Source organism: Mycetomoellerius zeteki, unplaced genomic scaffold (genome assembly GCF_001594055.1).
Source record: "Mycetomoellerius zeteki isolate Tzet28-1 unplaced genomic scaffold, Tzet1.0 scaffold223, whole genome shotgun sequence".
In the NCBI taxonomy this organism is placed as follows: Eukaryota; Metazoa; Arthropoda; class Insecta; order Hymenoptera; family Formicidae; genus Mycetomoellerius; species Mycetomoellerius zeteki.
Genome location: NW_017257198.1, coordinates 1,396,474 through 1,420,878, shown reverse-complemented (window position 1 = coordinate 1,420,878; position 24,405 = coordinate 1,396,474). Strand labels below are relative to the sequence as shown.

The window sequence follows — 24,405 nt, the reverse complement described above, 5'->3', positions numbered from 1 at the left end:
ACTTCTTTTAAAAATCAGCACAAAATGAAAGACTTTTCTCCGTGTTTTCAAGGGTCGTTCCGCACTGCAGATATTTTACAATTCGCTTTTTTTCCGCACTAGGTTCTAGTGGAAGTACGAAATTTATTTCGGATAATACAGTATAATGTCTTGCTGTTTATTTTACTTGTATATGAAATAGGAAATATTGTATTGATAAATGTTGTTCACGTTGCACATCACTGAACGCAATAGGAGTTGTATCGACTGGTATCGATCGTAACAATTTTCTTTTCGTAGTGATCTTCCCCTTTTTCTTTTTGCAACGTCTTTACACAGCAATAAAGTTGCATGGCACGTACGCAATAGCACGAATTAAAGATATTCCCGATTGCATTGAACACTATAAATGTAGTTGTGTAGTCGACTATTTTTTAGTAGCAATTAAATTGAAATCCTGCGGTGACGAACGAAATAGTTAAAATCGCAAAATAATTAGAATTACAACACGATTATGGTTAATTCGATGTGACTATGCTAGGTTAATTGCGTCTTGCAGGTAAACGATGCATACATTTTCGCTCGTGTTGTACTAAAAAGAATAAATGAAGGTTTTATTCTGCATTTTGAACTCTGTGACCTTTGTCTCATGTCTGTATTGTAGTTGCAGTGTATATACTCGATAAACAATGGATATTTTATTAAGCTGTGCAAACCAACATAAATTCCATGCAGAAAATACTTTTATGGAAATAACCAAACCCAGTCATTAATGATTCTATATATTCATGCATAATTATTATTATATTCATGCAAATATCTGCTTCCGAGGGATTTACAGAATGACGTAGATAGTCACGAAATCGCGACATTTATAGCGGGAGTTTCGAAAAGTTTTAACGAATATAAATCAATCGTCAAATTTCAAGCACTTGTTAAATATCTATAGTGTCAAATTTAATTTAACGTGAGTCGCCACTGCTCCTACTCAATCATATCGTTTTATACTAAAACAATGATTATATTTGACACTATACAGTGTCAATTTGACACGATACAGTGTCAAATTTAACGTTTTGGTAAAAAATAATGATATATTTAGTAGGAGCAGTGGCGACTCACCTTAGGTTAAATTTGACACTAGATTTAACAGTGTAATCACTTATAATAAGATTTATTAACAAATTAATAATTTATATGGCAAATATAGCCAATAAGTGTTTTTTTTTTAAATATCGCGTGAAAAATTTTGCAAAATAATTTCATTTAGTCTTGACGTTATTTCAAAGTTCACAGTAAAATGTACTTGCATTAGCAGCTGTGCATTATCCGAAGCAACAATTAAATTTCCTGGATGAAGTTTTCTCGTACCCAGGTGAACTAAGAAAGTTACGCGATGTCATTTCAGATAGAGATCCAATGATGAAATTACACAATATATTTTTCCACATTGATGGAAAAAATGCTGGTTGTCGTACCGTAAAATCAAACTGTAGGAAATTTCACGACTAAAGACCGTAATTATGTGTACTACTACACGTAAACAAGTAATTAATTTACATGCGAAATTTTCGGAAATGTAAGCTATTGCCTATATAAAAACGCACTGTACTTAAAATATACGATTATCGAAATTATGGCACACTATCAGGCGAGGAAATCCCTACCTCGTACATAATTAAAAGATTCTCTGCCAGACACGTGAATAAGCTCGTAATTTGTAAAGTCAACTTTAAGTATATAGTTTCATTTCTAAAATAGACTTAGAAACTTATGGACTTACCTCATTCTTATACACTGGATTCTTCAGTTTTACTGAACTGACAGTGATTTCTATGGCTTCCTTCGATGTTTTATTTCACAATATTTTCTTTAATAAATATTTTTTCTCGAGAAGCTACTATGTACCTAATTAACTGTACTATGTAATTTACTCTTTGTAACGAGTGTAACGAATCCTTTTTAATTAATTTGACACACCCCGCTTCACCCTACACGCGATTCTGCGAACAATGAGAAAGTCAAATGGTACTGGAATCAAAGGCGAATAAAATCATAAAAAATTATTTAATTAAACATGGACTCACAAATAGCTCGTGATTATGCATATCTCATATCCCTCCCTTTAATTTGCTTGGATTCGATTTAATTTCAATGCATATTTATATCTTGGCCAATATTTTAATATCAAACATTAATATTTTCTACTAATTTTATTCATGTTAGACCGCACAGCGTGTTCATAATAATTACTTACTATTATTATTATACAAATCACATTTTTGAAATTTACGTAATTCGTATATCCCTATATGCTACTTCTTTGTTCTTTATTATTCTCCGCGAGCGAATTGTTTTACTTTGTAACGTGGGATATATTGGAGAACATCGTCGCATGTGCTTGTGGAGCAAACTCTTCTCCCATGTGTCGAATTAAACCATAAACCACAACTGTAATAAAATACATTTACATGAATTAATTAATGGAAAACAAGTATAAAAAAGGATTTTACTGACGATGTTGATTTAACCGCACAGAAAATGTACTCTTTTATATAATGTTGAAAAGATAATAATGTTGAATTAAAAAATGAAACGTTTAATTACAATTTTATTAAGAGTTACTGACTTGAAATAATAAATCTACTTACCTCTGGTACAGTTCCTTGGACGCATTTCGCCACTTCGTAGATTTTTTCGCATGCATCCGCGCCGTCTGTAACATTAACCGAATCAGAGCGGGAAGTTCATGAAATAATAATGAAGTAATTATTAAAAAAATACATTTTGCTCACACAACGTACCTTGCTTAGCGCATTTGTTCAAAATTTTGTTACCTATCTCTTGAAATTGATCTGGAATAACGCTTATCAGCATGTCAACTTCCAAATCACCCTCTTCATCGACCTAATCGGCGAAAAATTAGTTTTGCATTGTATGTGTGTGTGTGTGTGTGTGTGTGTGTGTGTGTGTGTGTGTGTGTATAATAAGCGAAATAATTTTAAAAAATATTACCAAGCTGAAGGCATCGAGAAGGCAGTTCATGTAGCACGTTATAGCACGGTCATTCGAGAGCTTCCCATCGTTAACTTCATCGATAAGCACTACATCGCGGAATTGAAATACCCGTTATAAATGCGAGGAGATGAAAACTTTGATATAGATAGAAAGCTCTTGTAATAGACTTTTAATTGTAGACTTGTAATAGACTTTCTTTCGAAATGACTAGGATGTTTTACTTTGGGGCTTTAAACGATTATGGAAAGCAGTTTGTATAATAGCGCGGGATTATTGGCCGCATGTTGATCGTGCTATTAATTGCGGGGCTCACCTTGAGACGTTCCGTGTTCGGCCATGCACCGTTCCTTGTCAGCTTGAACCATCTCCAACATTTCCGCGGGGATCCAGTCAGGTGGCTACGCAAAATCAGAATTTATTACGAGCGCGTCGCAGTGAGTATTCTCGTGTGTCGGACTTTAGCACTATTCTCGACAGGTCGCGCGCGCACGTTCGGCGAATCGCACATCACAATGCGTACAGTGGGTCACTGTCGATTATTGTCCCTATTGTACGGGGATCTGTATCACGTTTAACGAAAGTAAGCTGAAAGGCTTACCCCGGCGGACACGTAAATCGCCTGTAGCAACACTACGCCGAGGATCACTGACACGTGCATTGTCGTATGTTTGCTTGCTCGCTCGCTTGAACCTCGATATGTCACTTTTCAAAGGCAAAATGTATCATCCACGCTGGTTACGCGCTGTTTTTATAACGCCGCGACGACGGGATGTGGGCGTGCTTGACAGAGGGCTAATGCTATATCCTTCACTTACTGATTGAGGCTCTTCGTCGTTAAGTCGCCGGTTAAACCCCAGCTAATTTTCGACTCTTAACGGAAGCGTGCAGAGCGCTCAATTACATGTGTCCGCGACCTTGTATGTATCCTGCATATGCACATACAAACGTAAGTTCATTATAGTGCGTGGAACTTTTTCATTCAGTATGTATGAAATTGGTATCGACAAAGCTAGGGATTAAGTGATTCTTTCACTTCGTTTCACTCAATGATAATACTGTCGAATAAGACGTAAATTATTTTAATAAAATATTTTCAGCTCACGCAAAAATTCTATGATTTATTAAACAACGTAATATTTTATAGAACTTTTTAAAAATTATCTTTAAAAGAAAAAAAATAGTCTCTATTGTGACGGACATATTCCTATTGATCTTTGTCTATTTCTAATTTTTCATGAAAATTATGAAATTACACTTTAAATGTTTACTTTGAACTGAATAACGGGAAGTTTTTAATATACGTAATTAACTCCATTGAACCCTAAGCCGGAGACGGACGCTTATTCGGTTCAACGCACGACCCTATATGGTGTTTTTAATTCCGACATATTTACTGTCGGAATTAATTATGTATATCTCAACCTTTGGATATTCTGTTTTCCAACAATTCAATTTGCATGCCTCTGTATTCGAATTTATCATCGTGTTACAAAAGATTTTTGTAGTATGTCGTAGCAGAATTATTTTTTTACTAATTTATATATATAATAGGTAATTTTTACTAATTCATAAGAAATACTTATACATAATATTATCAATACCTAAACAAAGCATGTCTATTTATAATGCGGAAAATGCTTGCACGAGACGGTGTCGTAACCAGTAAAGATACAATGTACGCAGCGATTACCAAATTACCGCTGAATTGTAAGAATCATCGTCAACATCGCGATACAAAATTACTAGGTATGATAATAACTGAAAATTGGCTAATTTTGTCGTTTTACATCCGAGATAAAAGGAAAAAAAAGATAAAAAGATCTTGTATTAACTGTGTTCGTATTTGTGATGCACTAATTTGATATTTCCGATCATATTATCACCATAATAACTTGGAATTATACATCAAACTTTGTATTGTACGATTGTTGCAATTTGTCAATGAATATAATTGTTTGCTTATATGGAAGCTGCAATATGTAACGCTGCCGGAGGTAATAAACAAAGGAAATTCGTATTTCAGTTTATAGTATACGCGCATAGAGCACATATCACGTATCACTCCATAACGAAGCAATTAAATCATGGAACGAAATGTAATATCGAAACCGCGTCATACACCGCGTTATTATTGACGTTTGCGACATTTGTAAGTCTTTGCGAGGCGAGGACAAAAGACAACATTCTCAAATTTAACTGCATTAAATCAAATCGGTGAACTCGCCTGATTGACCTTTTATTACGCGTTATTTTCCGTCTACTAGCAATCATTGAAAATTAATTAGATTATATATATAACGTTCAATTGACGGTGTGTTTAGACAGTTGAGACATTTGTAGGTTCACGCGATAAGTTAAAGAATTACGTGTTATCGAAAAAAAAAGAAAACAGATTTAGAATGTGAAATAATACAAAATTATAAGAATGTAGTTCAACGGCAAATAATTTTTTTATGGATAAATAACGAGATTTCTGTGAGCATCCCTTGAATCGATTTTTTTTAGTGTTTCATCCGAAACTTATTGTTAGATGAGCGAAAAATTGTATGTAATTTAAACATAAACGGTTTAACTTCTTTAGTATTTTAGCTGAGAAACTCATACGACGTATCGCAAAATTGTATGTAATTCGGAATAATGTAAAGCCGCGTTTCCTCGTACCGACAGACCTTGTAAGTTTCCTGAATAAGTGATACTTTGTGAGTTGTCTTATAGCTTCGCGCGAAATTGATCGATCACACAGGACAATGGGAAATCATTGTGTTTAGTCTAGGAGTATCACAATGTCACGGAGAGCTATGTGCTTATTAATACACTTCAACCTTGATGCAGCGCTTGGTTTGAGGGTAAAACGAGTCCTATAATACCGCTTATATCCCGCGCAAGTTTCTATTAGCAGTTGATGCGACAAATTGCCGGCATACGATCTATTCTAATATTCGATTATCCCAAGTCTACGTGCCGTACCAAAATTGATAGATCTTTAATACAATTGGTTTATACATTTAGATTTGGTAAGGAAACTAAGGATCAAATATTAAAGAATTTTATAATAGTTGCAGATCTACTTTTTCTGCTAAATGCAACTATCACCAATTCTGACGAAATGCTCACTGCTTTTCTCTCTCGAACGCGATATATTCAAATGCGTATAAAGAATTGCTCGCAATTAGCAAAAGATCCGGATACATTGCCACCTAGTCAAGGTCGAACTTCGATCACGAGAAAATGCACCGAGGCGGTCTTATCTCAGGCAGTCTACCTACCTGGTCTCTTCTCGGATGTGCGCGATCGGGGTCAAGAGATCCCTTCCAGGTTCTTACCTCGCCGTTCGATCATTCGTTGCGCCTCTCGAGGCCTCCTGTCGTCGCGATTTCATTCGCGTCGTCTTCTCGCTCGTCCAACTTTCTCACGCGCACACGAATCGATCGAATTTCCGGCGGATTTCTGCTCCTGCGCACGTGCCGTGGCGCACCTATCCGCCGTTCATGTCGCCGCGAAGAGAACCTCGGTTTAGCTTTGCGCTCCGATCTCTGTCGGCACAATCTAATTGAATGGCAGCCCCGTGGGCGATAAGGCGTACGTACGAGCCTTCATTCTCGGGATAATATAAATAGCAAGCTCGGAATAATATCGCCGTAACTTCCATTTCGTTTCGGAACTACGTCTAACATCCCTATTCAAATGCTTGTACAAACTAAATTAAAACTGTTGTAATTGTAATGAACGTGGAATGGAAAAGATGGCTAAAAATATTAGCATCGAAGATGCTAGAAAAAAATTATTTTACAATAAAAAAACTTGAATTTAAAACGTATTGGGTTCAAATTGGCCATTATTTGCAAAGTAACTTTGCCCTTTTTTTTTCGACAAAAAGTTGGAAAGAAGAGCGTTCGCTTTCTCGATCGTAGAGTGCTACTGTAGCCTTTAGAATGAGGAGAGTTTGTACGAAAGGATATTCTTCTAACGGATGCGAATAAATACGTAAGCTCCGGGAAGTCACGGCAGAAAACAAACGCCACCGCGTACACGTGCTTCGGGGCAAGTGTGCACTCGCAAACAGAATATTGATCGCGTTACTCTCGTGCAGGTACTCACCAGTTTCCAGCGTGCCGATTGTTACCGCTGCTACTGCAGCTGCACCCAGCCTCGATTGTCGCAAAATTTTACGCGGGAGCGTCAATACTGTTTCTCGCAGAGATACGCGGCAGCGCTTTACCACCGTTTGCAAAACGGAGTCTCCATCCTTTGATCTACCCGTTGCAGCTCACGACACGACAATGGATTTCCGAGGATATAACTCTCGTTTCGCATTGAGATTCCCGAGGATTACGTCCGAGACGTGTATTAACGAAGCAATCTCTTTAAGAGACTTCGCTATAGACTTGTTGTTTCCTGCTTCTTTGTTTTATCCGTGATGACAGAATTTATGAATTCACATCAGAGAGTACGAACGTAAGTTGATACTTTGTACGCGATTGGGCGGAATCATCCTTTCTTGCGGAAAAGCGCAACGAATTCGGTCAGAGATTCTGTTTCTTTCTTATCAACCGGCAGCCTTGAATGGCGATGGGTATCCTCGTTGAAGTGGGTCATCGTCGGGAGTCGGTAGACGGCGGCGAAGCGTCGTGACGACGACCGACGACGACGTATGTGGGTGGAGCGAAGTTGTCATCAGAAGGCAAGGATAGGGACCTAGGTTGCTGAAGTAGAGAACTGCGAGCGAGTAGGAGGAGCGGGAGGTCGTAAAGGGAAGTTTCTTCCGTGACGATCGGTTCCCGACCTCTTCAACATGTTCCGTATTACTCGCCCCATTCATAATACGTGTCTCACACGTCCTTATTCTGCAGGCTACACAAAAATATTTTGATTTAACTCACCATTAAGATCCATCTTCCATTAACGAAAATTTAATCATTCGCCACCTTCTTCGTTGTTTTGCATTTTTATATAGCTGGAATATTTTCCGGAGTTGAAATACAATTTCAATATAACTCTGCCAAAAGTTTGATTATCTTGCGTTACGTAATATTATCCAATAATGCCGAGGGTCTTTGATTTTCTCGTTGAGAAAATCCTTACACGGCGTGATTCGCGCGAGGGACTGCTTCGCTCCATAATTTCTCATTCCACTGCACCGTTAGCGATCCGACATCGGACGGTCGACTTGCATAAGAGGTCAAATGAAGATAAAATTACAACCTGGAAAGTGTCATCGGCGTTCGATCGACCGCGGTGTCCTTGAATATCATCTGTGAAAGTCGAAGGACATAAGCCGGATGAATATTTAATAACAGAGCATCGTGGCTCAAGTCCAAATCAAAGTTCATTCAAGTCGGGAAAAAGTTAAACTTCTGCTGCGAAATTTTTTTTGCGTCAACATCAATCTCTTCCGCTTTATAACTATGCGAGAATATTTATTATTTTTGCGCAAAATCGATACTTTGTATTAGGATGATAATTTTTCGCTGAGGGTATTTATTCATACAGACCCAAGATTTTCCCTCGTATTTCGCTTTTTCTCTTCATTCGGGCATAAACCATGCATATTGACGCGTACACGACCTTCGAAAATGGTTCTTTTCGCATAATATTGTTCTGAAAAAGAATTTAATAAAATATCTAAAAACTTACGAGATTGCTCTGAAAATAATAATAGAAAAACAATTTTCTGATTAAAGTTGTGTTCGTATGATTTCTTTCATTTGCAAAAGTGAAGAAAAATATAAAGAACAAATTAATCATAAATATTATTTGATTATTTGCAACATAGAATCGTTCTGCACAAATTAATAACGATAAACTTTATGATTATTTGCATAAATTTAGATGAAATGTTAAATCCACTAGACACGTTTTTAAATATATCTCTTCTTAAATAAATATGTAGTATTTTTCAACGAGAGAAAAGATAGATCAATGTGGGCGCAAGTACAAGACGCATATCGTTAATAGAAAGTTGTTATAATAAAACGACTAAAAGCTATAAATGATTAGTAGAAAGTTGCGAAGTTTCGCGTTGTGAAAACTTGTTTCGCTTTGCGTGAGGTCAGAGCTGAATTTCCATGTGAATAACACAAAACAAGCGAGCTATCTTTTGGGAAGTTTTTGCAAAAACCTGAAAAGTATTTTGAAGTTGAACTCTTATTATCATTCGGATTAGGATATTCTTCACCTCTTTCAATTCTTTCGTATATCACAAGGTTAGGATCGGAATAAATTTAAATTCGGGACAGTACGCGATATTTATCATAGTGCTCTGCATTCCGCGATGCGATTGGGTGCGAACGATATGTTGCGAGCGCACGTGTGCGCTACTACTTTGACAGGCCCACTCTCTAGTAATCTCATTCTTGAATATGGATAGCGTAGTAATTACATTCTGGTCTCTTCGTGGCGAGACGTGAAACACAGGAGGGAATCGGTTGCTGGCGGCGACGCGACGTATGTAACATCGATCGCAGCCTTGTAACCCTCAATGTGCTTTGCATCCGTCACACGTTGCTCTCGCGAGACTAATATTGGCCTCGTGTCAGGAAATGCAGGTAAGGAGAGTTGCTGTCGCGTGTGTTCATTTTGATCACCGGCACGTGTCGACATGCCGCGAACAGTGACGATGAGCTCTCTCTCTTCGCGCATTCGCTAATCTATTGAAACTTATTGAGAGAGAGAGAGAGAGAGAGAGAGAGAGAGAAAGAGAGAAAAGTGTATGAAGATACTATGAAAACCGCCAGGCCGCTCTGGCAGAGCTGTAAACGATAGCGGCCTCACATTGTCTTCAAATGGGTCATTCATTTCTAAACTAGAATGACAACGTATTTTATAATCGAGAAATACACGGCATTCAACAAGAAAACCGCGTCTAAAGGAATGCTAACGTTGTTTGTACCGTTTCTTTCATCGCCGCAAGGGAAGCGAGCGAATCGACCTGCTGCCCGAAGACGGTTGATTATTCTCGTTTAACTTTCAGGCGAATATGGCGAATGTGGTAAATATGGTTCGCGAGGACACGGACATGCCTTTTATTAGCGTTGACATTAATTGAAGGTATGATTCTTCAACGAGCGCGGCTTGGTCGATGCGCCGCGTCGCGCCGTCTCGTGCGACGCCCACGGCCCTGACATTAGGAAAGTTGTGAATGGAGACGTCGACCCGCGTGGAGTCACTACTTCATTTCCAGATTTTTGATATAATTAGTGAAGTTTTAGTTCTTTCTCTCAAGGAGTAAGTACATAAAGATCTGACGCGTTCAGCATTTTCGTATTTTCTCAGCATTATTTTAGAAAAAAATTAGCAGAGACTTCTGCTGATGAAGAGATCGCGCGTTTCAAAAAAGAAGGAGAGTTCTGATGCACTCTTTTCAGATTTAATTAACAAAGAAGGTCTTTTGTTTTAGGTGTCAAAATATAGTAGCTCTTCTTTATCGACTCGTATCGCAGCACGATCGTCGTCATAAATCATACAAGTTAATAGCATTTTGTGGCTGCTTATAACATCGTTATTTATAATTTCTGGACGGAGTTTTATCCTAACAAAGGCTTTATATAAAGCCCGGCGTGGCCGGAGCGAGCGTCCACTACGATGCGCGGCGGAATATGTTAACGTCTACTATCATCATACGCGCGGACGCGACGAATCCCGGACACGTGCACGCGCTACATCTGTGTGCGCCGCTCGTGTATGCGACGTAAAAAAAGTCGCGGTGAAGTTATTCTTGCATCGTCACTATACCAGACGCCGATACGTTCTGCATATTACATTATGCAAATAGGGTAACGTAGCGTAGTGATGATCCGGTCGTTAAAACTTGTATCGCGGCGCTAGCTTCCTCAAAATACGCTTCGATAAAACCTATCGCGGGAGTTATCACACGCGTGCTTGCGCGCGTGGTTAAGCTGTTACGTCACCGGCAATTCCAACTACGTGGAACTGTTGCGTCGCATATAAATATCGCTACATCTACTCGCCACGGCGAGTATGAGAATCAAATCGTTTCTCGTAATGAACAAGACGCGCAATCGTAAACGCTTTTTGTTTATAATCACTTTCGAAATATAGGGCCGAAATCGGGTATGGATCAAACGAGAAATTAATCAGCAGAAATGTCACATAGTATAGACTTCAGTGATAGAATAATATAAAAAGAAATGCAAGAGTTTAGAGTAGCTATGGAAGTATAATATTAGGTTGTGAATAAGATGATAATAGAATAAGAAAGATAGAAAGTTAAGACAAAGGAAGGGAAAGATGTGAATAGAAAAATAGGTGTGTGTGTGGTACAATATTGTAAGTTTAGGTATAAGTAAACGTGCGTGGGAGGTATGGATGGATGAGTGGGTTTAATAATAGTTTTGTAAACCAAGTCCCTTTCTTCATTGTTGAAGTGAAAGAAATTTTTTTTACGTTATATATATATATATACAAATATATAGACTTCCGTATCAGGCTGCTCCTTGTCCTAATAAAATGAACTGTAATATTTACGAACATTGACATTTTAATAATGGATTTGGATACGGAACTTCATATAATATATAGCTTATATGTAGACATCATTATATTCGATTTCTAACTTTAATATTAAATAATGAGAGTTTGATTTCAAATAAAGTGTTGTGTCACGTTAAACGATTTGCTGGCACATCCACTTGAAGTATGATGTCGAAACGCCTTTCGAAACTGATACTGTCGTATGATTAACGAGCGGATGATACGCGCGATCGTCCACGAATCGTCCATAATTGTGGGAGAGACGTTCCGTGTTTATCGCATAATTCAACAAATATTAGGTAATAGCCGTGTGACCCACGTTCGTCCAACACATGTCGAATAACGCAGCGGGAGCAGATTTCTTTATTAGATTCACACTCTCGCCACAGACAGGAAGCTCAAAATCTCGTGAGATCGTTTCATTCCCGTTAGTCTGACACTTATTTTCTTATGAGAAATTAATAGAGGAATTTTTTTTGCAATATGTGTCTTATAAAAAAGCTCTCTCAAATTTTAAATTAACCCAAACATGTTTTAATTGTTATTAATGATTGTTGATTAAATTTGTTGCTTGTATTATATATCTGTGTAAGCTCGCAAGAGACAAATACGGAAATACAAAGAGTTTAGAATTAAAGAATAATTTCATCGTCGATAAGATGATTATGAGATGTAGAGAATATCGCAAATAATCTTCATCTGGAGTTTCTTAAAAGGAAAACATAATGTTATCTGACTGAGTTAACGATGTTTAATTTATAGAATGCCTTCTTTTCTCGAGATGTAAAGCAGCGAGATATTGCTTCTCAGAAGTGGCCCTTGTTACACATCTTGCGTCTCAAGCGAGAAGCGTAAGGGAAGGATATTGTAACTGTTTGCTGAAAAACTTGATAATGAAATACGCAGCAAAAATAGCCACGATAGAAAGCAGCGAGGTGATAACGTATTCGATAGATTGCCACATAAAATTTATGTTATAGTGAAAAACGCGAGATATCGATGAAGCTCAGACGCGTTGAATTTTCTCGTATATTACGCGGTATGAATTTTTTCAGATGAAACATCTAAATGGGATTTCTATAGGTATCCGGGCTATCCAAACACCCGCATTAAATTTCTTTACATCGTTTTAATCGTCACTCATAACGTCGACGACGATGGCGGATCGTAAAGCAGACGAGACGTTTTATGAGGCGGGATTCGCGAAGCGAGAAAATTCTTCGCCGTCGGTTTGCCGGTGGTTGGAGAGTTCAGAGACCGGGTTTTGCCACCGAAGCACATAGATAGAAGCGAATTATTTCGCTTCGACCTCGACTCCTTCCTCCCTCTCACGTATAAAGCACGTGAATGTGTCTTCGTAATGATTCCTCTCAGGTGCACTGTATAATTTCGAATAATGTAATTCGTCGGAATTCTATTTTATCAGTGATATGATTCACAGTGCTCGTTAATTATCACTGCTCGCTTTTCTTTCCCGAAGCATTGATATCTCCAGTCTGTCCTGCTCGTATTTTTATTTGGCTCGATAATCGAATCGGACACGAGTAGCGCTTACAATCGTTTTTTTTTTCTTGCAAACAAGAGGCTAAAATTATTTTATCGCATTAAAATTTTACAGAAAAGACATTTATATCTCATACAGTATATGTACTTATTGATTGTGATAATATATAAAGAAACCGCAAGGAAAGAACAATTTTGTTGAAGTATCTAAAAATTTAGCTAAATATAAATCTGTAAATAACTTGATTGAACTATCAAAATAATTACGTAAGACGTTCAAACTAATTGCTAAAATGTCCAAACTTTTTACAACATTGTTTATTATACTTGAGATTCTTACGTAATTATTTTGATGGTGCAAAAAAGTTCTTTTCAGATCTACATTTAGCTAGATTTTTAGATACTTCAACAAAATCGTTCTTTCCTATATGTATTCTTGGATTATAAAAATATACATATTCTCAATGGTTATTGCTATTGAAATAAAAATAAATGTATACTCAAACATGAACAATACTGCAAAAAATTTTCTAGCAACTAACTTGAGCGTCTAGATAATTAATTTGATAGTCCAATAAAATTATTTTCAAATCTGTATTTATCTTTAGATACTTCAACAAAACCGTTTGTGTGTGTAGTTGCATAAAAAGTTACTCCACAATAAAGGCACAGCATTGCTCGTTACTGCACAATTCACAAACGTTTCTCTTATCGTTAATTTACATTGTAATCTTTGCACGCTGTGTTACACCGCCGCAATGCCAATTGTAATCCTCAAGGAGGATTTATGCGTTTTTTGCAGACGGCGCTCAGCAATCTGGAGGAGATGCAGCATAACGCCATCATGTACCGTAGCGACAACAGGAGCCGAAGCATGGGGGTGGGACCTATGCGATCTCGCCCGATGGAAAAAAGGCACGACACGTCACCGTACAGCGGCGTGCCTTACCTGTCGCCACCGCCACCGGATACCTGGCGGAGAACAAACTCGGACTCCGCTTTGCATCAGAGCGCCAACGAGGCTTGCCAATCAACCTCCGCAATACCTCATCGACGAGGTAGCGACGCATGTCGGTTTTACTTTTTTCTTTTCTATTTATTTATAATAGGGGTAAACCTGTTTCGACCAGTATACTCCGGATGACCCGCGACGCGCGCTTTCTCTCAATGACGGATGCTGAGTGAAAGACTGCGTTACCGAGATAGCATATGGAACCTCACGTAATATAAGGTTACGTCAAAGCGCTTGCTACGTGCTGTTATCCACTGAGAAAAGTTTCTGGTTGAAAACGAAGTAAAAAATTCTTATCACATTAATCAGAATTTTGATCAAAATTGAACATCTGGTTATTTCAACTAAAGTTTTGATTGATATGATTAGAAACTTCTGATTTATTCATTTTCAATCAAAAATTTTTCTCACTGCGGGAATTAATGTCTATACTTGTGTTTTTTCAAGTATTTTTATTATAAATAAAAAAACGGAACTATTTACTCCAATTTATATGGAGTATAATGTTGAGATATGTGTATTCTATTTAAATTTTGTCATAAGTATTATATTTTTTAAAAGCATATTTCTTCTACTGCAGTTGATTAAGATCCGTCATAATGAAAAGAACGATTAATTAAACATCTTGCATAAAACTCATCATTTCACACGTAAACATTATTTTGTCAACCGTTAATAATTTAAACGAGGCTAAAATGATACGTCGTGATTTATTTTACGTGAAAATGAAATCGTGAAATTTTACTCCCTCGACATTTAACAATTCGAGCGTGATTGAGTATTCGCATAGATGAATGACACAGTTTTTCAGCGTCGTTTGGACGCTATATTAATTAGTTCATTCTATATAAAACACTCTTCGCAAAGTTGCTTCTTTGACTTTTGACGCGATTTCACAAATCAGCTCGGAAATTTCGTCATTACCATATTGCCTCGTTACCTCGTTATATCGCGACACCGCTTCGTTCGCTTATATGTATAAGTGGTTACCTAGAGAATTTTACAAAGAGATTGATCTCTCAGATCTTGCACGCTCGCCTCTGAAGTGCATGCAGCTTATAATCTACCTGTTAAAGGCTTTCACGATTCCAAACTATGAACCTAGAATTCTCGTGGTTTTACATCTTGCAGTATTCGCGAAACTAATTAGATGCTTTTACTATACGCCGATTATAAAGTTCATACAATTTAAACAAGGGATCGATCCTCTCCCAAGACAAAGTTCGCAAAGTTCTTTGTGCAGATGTGACATGCAAAGTCTTCAGAGCAATAACACGGTATAGTTTTGATATAAATTATCCTTAGATCGCGTAAAATCACGAAACTTTGCGGAGCGATCTCGTGCTAGAGATCAGTGTACAACGAAACATATGAAATGTTATACGATAGTAACGTAAGTAAGCGGTATTACGTTGCTCCGGAGAAATCGGATAACTAGTTTGAGAAACTTCATGCATTCTGTACAACCGTAACGAAAGATGTATCAAAATGATCGTTTTATATTCAGCGCAACAACATAACAAGCAACATATTGTCTGAAATAAGAGAAATCACATTAACATATATCGGCTTTACGTCGTTATGTGTAATTTCGAAACTTGATAAATCATGTATTTTGAAATTAACAGATCAACACGCTATGACTGGAAGCGGAAACGACAACAGAGATTCTCATCATGGTTTCATCGAACGACCAAGATCCTCGTGCGAAATGCCTAGAGTGCCTGGGATTAAGTACGTATTGTTAAATGATAAGAAATCAATAGCAAGTTTTAAAAAATTAACGTTTTCGTGTGAACAGAAAAGTTCGAAAAATGTCTCTTCCAGTTTGTTTCACGATTCAGTTTTATGACTTTTGCACTGAGTGGTGGAATTACATCCAATAAAAACTTTCATTTGATTGCGTTGCGAGAGTTAATTGAGTTAGTTACAATTTTCGTGAACTTTTTTTTGTTCAGTATATACCCGAGCTCGCAACCACCGGGACAGCAAATACCTATAGGCAACAACACAGGGTCGTTGCCCGACTTGAGCAACGTACACTTTCCGTCGCCACTCCACACTCCTCTGGACCAGGAGGATCATTCGAGTAGTACGCCGTTCAGCAATGTAAGTTGTTCAACTGATTATCGTACATCAACTATGATAATATTTTCTCTTTTCTTTTTTCTTGATATTATACGCACTTTTCGCGAGGCTGCACGTTTCTGAACGAGTCTTAATCGCTTTACAGCGACGTTTCATTTTTTTAAATATTTTTTATTCTCTCACCTGTCTTTAATCCTCAGAAAAAATGTCTGTAAAATGGTATTCAAAATTATAGAACTTTAAATGATAGTTTGAATGTCATGTTATGATAAATTTATTATTGTCTTGTGCTATCAAATATGTTTCTCTGAGCGATTTTGCACGTATTAAATGAAAAACGAAAGACAATTTTATTTATTGTGCTACAATCGTCAATAGATTCTATAAATAAGTGACGTTACTCATTGTTATTCAACAGATAATTTAATCCATCCGGTCTATGATAAAATCTCGATATTTTACCAGTTAGACTTTAGATACCATATACAATATCAGCTAGAGTTGAATCTCTTTCAACTTAAATTATTACTGTGACAAATAAAAGATTGATATTTAAAACATTTTAAATTTATTTAATTGCTAATTTTTTAATGAGTCAGAATTTTATCTCAACAAAAATTCATTGTTTTTAAATTAGATTTCTATTTAAATATAGGTATATAATAATTATCTAGTATCTGTGGCTGAAAGACGATCTGTTTGTATAAAAATTGTGATAATGTAAATATTATTTATGAAGGAAATGCATTTATTTTTTAAGAGAGCGGCTTTCGTCGATACAAAGTAATCTATTTCTACTTTTGAGCGGATTGAAATTGGTTAACTAACTTAAAGTTTTACAATTGATGCGGCCGACGAAAGAATATTCAATTAAAGAAGGTAAAAGGCAGATGTCGATATCGCGAAATTGTTCGTTCGCGTTTTTCTCATCGGTTTCTTGTTTTTTTTTTCTACAATCGCCGTTCATCTTATATATTTTTTATCGCTCGTACGAGCGAAGTCGTCGAGCCACGTGCAGACAAGCTGTAGACAAGTAGGATTTACTACTGAAAGCGGGAAATCTTTTTGAAATGGTCGAACCGATGGTATATTCCAGAGTCCTCAAACGAGCAGTCCCACAAACCTGTCCAGTCCGACCAGCTTGGCACAAGCTGGTAGGCTCTCCTTTTCACAGGATCCGTCAAGTGTCCAAGTAAATATCCTCGCGGCCCCATATTACTTGTAGATTATGCCTACTGTTATATAACGCAGCGGATTTTTAATTACGAGTAACACGAATCTAATATTTTTTTTTCTGAAATTTACTTATTTATCTAAAGAGCTTCTGTTGTAAAGACTTCAAATCAATAATACGTAGATCTCGGTTAAAAGCCGCTGTCGTAGAATGTTATAAAACGTGCAAAATATCTGAAAATGATTTGAACCGATCTGAAAGTTATTTTGAGATTTTTTAAAACCAGTTTATGAAAATTTTTTGGGGTCACGTCCCAAGAAATTTAATTAAGTTTACATCGCGATACAATATCGAATGCTCAGATATTTCGCATTTTTACTAGCAGATTACGGAATCGAGAAAAGCACATTTTCAGTCTAAATCCACAATAGGTAAAAAACTTGTGTGATGTATACATGCATGATATACGTATATGCTTGAAATCTAAATTAACGAAACGTATGTGAATAAATTTGAAAGTCAAATATATGTATAGTTTAAAGAAACAATCGCTAAAAATGTTACCTCGGTTCCGTAAAACGATTTTGTTTATTGGAGAATGTAAATTAGGATGCGATGGTTGCATGCAAAGAACACTCTTTGTGCTTTTCTGTGCTTTCTTAAATGTTAGATCGTTTCAATTAGAGTAGCGCTAGAATCTTGAGGTATTGCAGCTGCTTTCAGGAAAAAGATATAAGTAGATCGTTTATTTGACGCAGAGCTAACGACACAGATTGCGCAGTGAAAAAAGAAAATTTAAGAAATATTATCTATCGCGAGAAGCGCTACATTTCAGATATTACGTAAACGTGAAGAATTCCTAGCAACAATTTTCGCATGTAATTGGATTGCTTTCATGCTAATTCAGTACTGTTTGAAAACGCCATTGCTTTAATCAGAAAAAGATTTAAGCATCTTTCACGAAAAGCAATTTTTCTCGGCATGCTCTCTCGATGTTCGAGTATACAAATTCCATCGTAGTTGAATATCAACTTTTCTTTTTTCTTTAGCGTAATTTTCTATGGTTAACGTAACAAGGATATAATGTTGCGCGCAATTATGCAGCGTTAAGTTCGAAATGAAACTTTTGCAGCACGCTATGGAAAGCACTTGTGACCTAAATGCGTCCTGACATTATTAATATAGAATTTAATAACATTTATCGAGCCTGCTCGATAATTCTGATCGTTAAACCGTACTGAAAACGCGAAATGAATTACTCGAGGAAACTGCGTCTCGCTGGCGCGACATATTTTTAATGAAAAAGAAAAATCTGTGCTTTTTAATACGGTTGTTTTCATTTGTTAATATCAGGACGTATATTTTAGTGACAGTCAGAAAAATTCGGACGATATTACGCGCGTTTATACCGACGTCTGTCTCTCTTAATTTTCTATTTATTTTTATTTTGCCTTTGTTGTAGTGGTTGTTTGTGTTTGTTATTTTGCAGACCCATTTATCAGTGCCTGTTAACTCTAGGTTTCTTCACACGTGTAAGGTTAGTAGACACACCAGTTTCTCGCTCTCACGAAGTATTTAATAATACGGTATATGCTTATGTTGCTGCCTCTTAGTCGCGCGATGGCCGTTAACACCGTGGCATTTTTATTGTTTTGCTTGTTACATAGCACCGTGCTTGCAGACAGACTCGAAATACAATCAATAACGAAACGTGTGTATGCTAACGCGTAGTGTGTACATACCGGCTCGTCGCAACATACATCGGGCTTGAAAACGAAAAGTAATGCCTGCGATAATTGCGTTTGGCAGAAGGAACGGAATAGTAGTTTTACGCAATAATAATTCTAAAATGATTTCAGCTTATGCGAATCATTTATTTCTATGTAGTAACGTAATGAACGTCTCATGACGCGCTGCACGATTGACGATCTAAAAATCTCAAAAAGAAGATTCTGAAAGAGACTTGAGATAACTTCTTCTATCGGCGAACATTTCTTTCGGAATTTTACCACGGACGAAGTCTCTGAATGTTGTATGAAAACAGCCTATGTGCCAAGATATTACCTCTCGACTGCCAAAAACGTAATTCGTAAATATCTAGTACATGGCACACCTTCGAAGTCAAATTCAAATGTTTGCTACAAATTCAGTGGAGCAACTCTGTTGTTGCGGCGAACCGCTTCCGCAAGTCCGATGCTGTAATCAATGATGTAGAGATCGATTACGCGAGCCTGCTGCGACTATGTAGCGTCTATTCAGTTGAGTTTAGTTACACGAAAGCGCGAAAAAGGAGAGAAAGAGAGAGAGAGAGAGAGAGAGAGAGAATATGTGTTTGTGTGTATGAGAGAGAGAGAGAGAGAGAGAGAGAAAGAGAGAGCAAAACGAGAGAGGCGACAGAGCGACGATCGATCGTTAATAGCGATGGGTATGAAGCAGGGTGTGGCACTGGAAAACAGCACAAGTACTTCGCAACAGGATCTTCAGAGCTATCCGCAGCAACCGGCGCCGACGGCGACGTCTCACAGCCCGAATGCTGGCCATTACATTTATCAACAACCGCACAGTCCTGTACCGCAAAGTCCAGTTAGTATATACCAACCGACTAAGTCGGACGTTTCAAAAATGTTTATCATAATGCGTGAATACTATTTAGTATTATTATTATTATTATTATTATTATTATTGTAAGTACTTATTATTAAACGCATATTTACAAATTTTTTTTAAATACTTGATTTATTTTCGCATACAGCTTGACATTTAATCAGCTGTATTGAGTAGACAAAATACACATTTCTCGAAAAAAATTATCGATTCAAGGAATAGAAAATATTAATTCATATAACTCTAATATTATTATATAAATTACACGAATGATTGTTGTTAATTATTATATACTATATGATTACTAACTAGTAATGTTATCAATACTTGACATTCAGAAAACGTCACAGCACCAGCAACAGCAACATCAGCAATCGCAGCTCAATTCGTTAGGATCGTATAGATCCACACAGTCGGTGAACAGGCCGTCGCCACAGTCGTCACCTAGTCTAACCGTTCAAGTGAGACCATCTCTTATCTTATAAAATATTAATAAATAACAAGTGTTTAATAACGCTCTAGCCTTTTATCATAGAGATACAGTATTATTTTCAAAATAATTTAAATGGTACCGTTATATAGAGTCATCGTTTATATAATAATCTAATAACAATTAAGTGCAAAAGATTTATAACGTGAAAAAAGTTCCGTTCTCGTGTCTGTAATATTAGCTTCGTGCGACTAACGAGTTTGAAAGTAGTGCGCATTCCTTTTTCAGGGAAGTCCCTTAAGTTATAGCAATAATCCATCGGCGCCGCCTAGTCCTACAGGACATCCGGGTCCACCCAGCTTGACGTCCGATCCTATCGATCAGAATACTTATTTCATCAATCAGGCGCAAGCGGCGGCTCTCCAACAGGATTTCGAACAGTTCACAATGGTATGTGAGTCATTCGCTTTTTAATCATGGTTGGAAAAGGGATTGACTTATGCGTTTGAGTTCGCGAAGAGTGTCGTGGGCGGACATATTTCCGAAAAAGAGCTCTTAAATTTTGACGTTAAACCGATTGACCCGAAGTTCTAAAGTTTAGTAAAATTAAAATATTGGTTCGCTCGACGGTTCATTCAGATGAACGAAAGTAAAAGTTTTCCAAACTATCGGAAATATTCGATTGACACATTGGCAATGGTCCAGTCATACGTTTGGCATTCTTATTTCTTTAATCGAAGCTCTATCTTGGACAAAGGAAATATATAATTTCTATCTCTTGGGACAGGCAGCCTGTAAATGATAATTCCGAAATGCGCAAAGTCCGTGAATTCGCACTGCTGTTAGACCTTGTTAATCCGCCTTTCCAGAACATAATATATACGTGTTAAACGTTTTACGCGGTATATTTCAACATATAATTGCATACGGGTTTTCGCATAGAGAAAGAAAACATAGAGAGAGAGAGAGAGAGAGAGAGAGAGAGAGAGAGAGAGAGAGTGTGTGTGTGTGTGTGTGTGTTCCGCATGCTATTACTTGTAATAGGTATACACGCGCATGACCGTAACATCAGAAATACTCGCGCGTTTCATTACACTGTTCCCGAAAGACAATTGAATTTTCAAACGAGAGATCGCCGTAATTAATTTCTTTCATCGTGTTGCGTTTATTCGCGCAATGAGAGATACGGACACTAAAAATATAGTTTTTTAATTCCGATCTGAATTCAATCAATCTGACAATTATAATTATGTATAACTACAACCAATCCATCAATTATAATTAATTAAGGGATATTCCGATCCTAATTGGCGCTCAATCTTTTTTTATGCATGTCGAAGGGACTGGTAAGTATTGGCCGCTGAATTGCTCGTATCTAATGAATAGTAAAGGTTAAAAATAAAGACAAGCAACGAGATTAACGAGTCAAAATTTTGATGAGACGCTAATTACAAAATAGTTCTATTTTAACTTAATTAGCCTTAGAATTCCTCATTTAGATACTTTGATCATTAGTGTTGCAGTTTCTGTGCATATATGAATACTCATTTTTCACATACAAGCTGATTGGTTTTGCGAATGTCAATACATATAATATGCATTACTCTTCAGGCGATTTGACCTTCAAAGTTATAATTAATGCTACGTGATGAATTATTCCAAGCGAATGATTCGTATGAATTATTCTGTCGGAATCACTTGATATTCTACTCAGTTATATCGTCAAACGTTCCGTTCTTCAAAGGCTTCAAATTATGATTTTCTTGATATTTTTATTGAATGAAATGCATCTAATATGAAATTATAATAATATTATTAGATTACAATTGCATAAAAAAATAGATTTTTTATAAAAGTTAGCCTTATAACTAAAGCCGGTAAAAAAAACGGCTGTATAATTATATTTGATTATATTGCCTCTAGACTTATAGTCTTAAGTCTTGTTGTTTATCTGTTGCCTGCATTCGTCAGGAGTGGCCCAAATTTGCGCAGCAGCTGATGGAACTCGGTTGCACCTGGACCACGCAGATAGAGGTGAAATATCGCCATTAGTTGAAACATTTTTATTTGCAATTTCAGTACTGAGAATATGTCCAGCGTTGTGTCGTGGTACGCTTTTTACAAGGCCTGCAAAAAGTATTTTTTTCGAAAATTAATAATTGTATGTCTATTATTACATATATATGTGTTGTATTGTGACTGTTAAAGATCGAATATAAGAACGTTGCTCTCACAATAGGATTTAAATATCTAATGAGTGTATCAAGTTAAAGAAAAAGGCGAATGATTGATACGATATCTTACAACCTGTTATTTATAAATACAACCTGTTAGTTTATATATAAAAAAAAGAACGGTGAATTTATACAAGTGCCGTATCTTTCACGGTACTTTCAAACAGCAGAGGTTTGCATATAAACGTACCAAATGTATTCCCGTGCGTGGAACTCGCTTGCACATGCGGCAAAGGAAAAATATCAGATCTCAGAAGGGTGAAATATTTGTAGATTAAGGTAAAATATTACTCGCGGTGAAATACTATGCCACTATACATTTCACACTGATGTTTAAAACATTACCCCGATCGAAAACAAATTTCAAATGTGCCGTTAAAAAAATCGTAAACGGGAAAAAGTACCTATATAATAGCGGCTTTTATGTGTATCAGGAGGCTAATAATAATCGTAATTCGTAACGTATTCTTGATTGATATTCCGCAAAACTCGGTAACGCGTTGTTACATATGCACATGCCAAAGTTGCCGATGTCGTGCGTGCTGAGCTGCAGAACTAGTTTTATCGCGGAGGACCTTAACGATACCCCCTTTTTATTTCCTCGTCGTTACACGCACAAGTAGCCATTACCATTTGATATTGCACGGACAGTTACGCGTCGAGCCATCAGTTTAAGTGGTGGAATAGAAAAGATAATGTTTTACGAGATAAAAATCATCATTTAAACTAAACAACTTCATTCGCACGGATTATTATTCGATATTGCTCTTTAATATCGGCATCTAAGAATCTAAGAGCGATTTAACGATAATAATCCATTTTTTTTCCAAAGAGTCATGAATTTTAAGACAAGTTAAATAAGCACGAATAAATGCGGCCAACTGAAAACTCGTACGCGAAATAATAGACGTAGGACGAAGCAATAAGTTTATCGTGGATGCCGACTAAGCGAAAACGGATTTCATTTAACAATAGCTATTAAGCGAAACGGAGTATCCGGAAATCGAACAGTAACTAATGTTGTGATAGATTCCGAAGTTGAAGAATGGGCGATCTTTAGGCGAGCGGCACCAGCTTACGAGCTTACGGTTCGATCGTATTTATTTCTCCCTTTATACTCTTCTTCCGCTGCTTTCCCTCCCGCGCGTACGATGTCCCTCGCGGATCATTCTATAAAAAGCATTTGGGGCTGGAGACGCGTGTTACACATGAGAGGAATCAACGTTGTATTCACTTAAAGATGAATCCGATTAGATCGCAACTGCGGTAATTCTTCCGAGGCTTTTCAATGATGCCAGGCTCATCTCTACGATTTTCTTTCTTTTTTCTCTACTTCAGATGGACACGCCGGTGCAGACGAACACGATTGGGACGTTTATTGGGTCACCAAATCATACTACGAGTTACACGCAGGTGAGAAGATAAATATTTTATTGTAAATTCTGTAAAAGTATTACGATTACAGCGGTGCTGTTTCATTTGTGCATTTTTGTTGTACAACAAATGTGTGCAAGACAAAAAATCCACGGATCTTTCTATCCTATAGCCAATCAACAGGCTTGAAAAATTTGTCATACAACAAAAACATACAAATAAAATAGCACCCTTACGTTAATAACGAAAAAACAATTACTACAAAAAATTGAAATTAATATACTTTCTTTCGCATTGCATCAATTCTTTATCTATTCTTTATGTTTCAGAACGACGTGATTAATGTCGGCGAATTAGGCAGTGGAGACACGGGATACTTCAGCACGAGTCCACAAATGGCGTATCAACCTACGACGACGACGACCACTGCTACTCAGCAGCTAACACCACAAACTCCAAATACACCCACAATCATTCTCACAGGTATTATTGTAGATAT

The 24,405-nt window shown here is 37.0% G+C and overlaps 2 protein-coding genes across 3 annotated transcripts in view; one reads left to right on the top strand and one right to left on the bottom strand.

Annotated features, from left to right (window-relative positions):
* Window positions 1–24,405, top strand: part of Crtc (CREB-regulated transcription coactivator) — a 29,141-nt gene that overhangs the window by 4,019 nt on the left and 717 nt on the right. Inside the window, 11 exon segments of the mRNA XM_018448692.1 lie at window positions 13,793–14,060; window positions 15,631–15,736; window positions 15,961–16,111; window positions 18,754–18,801; window positions 19,701–19,847; window positions 20,207–20,329; window positions 20,587–20,748; window positions 21,639–21,644; window positions 22,270–22,332; window positions 23,871–23,945; window positions 24,236–24,389. Coding sequence (XP_018304194.1) covers window positions 13,793–14,060; window positions 15,631–15,736; window positions 15,961–16,111; window positions 18,754–18,801; window positions 19,701–19,847; window positions 20,207–20,329; window positions 20,587–20,748; window positions 21,639–21,644; window positions 22,270–22,332; window positions 23,871–23,945; window positions 24,236–24,389 — 1,303 coding nt within the window.
* Obp1 (odorant binding protein 1) lies at window positions 2,211–3,734 on the bottom strand. 2 transcript variants are annotated; one of them, XM_018448694.1, is made up of 6 exons: window positions 3,596–3,733; window positions 3,311–3,395; window positions 2,995–3,083; window positions 2,784–2,886; window positions 2,631–2,695; window positions 2,211–2,430 (listed from the first exon to the last, which is right to left on the bottom strand). In XM_018448694.1, the coding sequence occupies exons 1-6, from the start codon at window positions 3,653–3,655 to the stop codon at window positions 2,413–2,415; spliced, it is 420 nt and encodes a 139-aa protein (XP_018304196.1). In that variant the 5' UTR covers window positions 3,656–3,733; the 3' UTR covers window positions 2,211–2,412. The 2 variants fall into 2 exon arrangements, with proteins under 2 accessions (XP_018304196.1, XP_018304195.1); XM_018448693.1 differs by lacking the exon at window positions 2,211–2,430 and having other exon boundaries at window positions 2,601–2,695; window positions 3,596–3,734.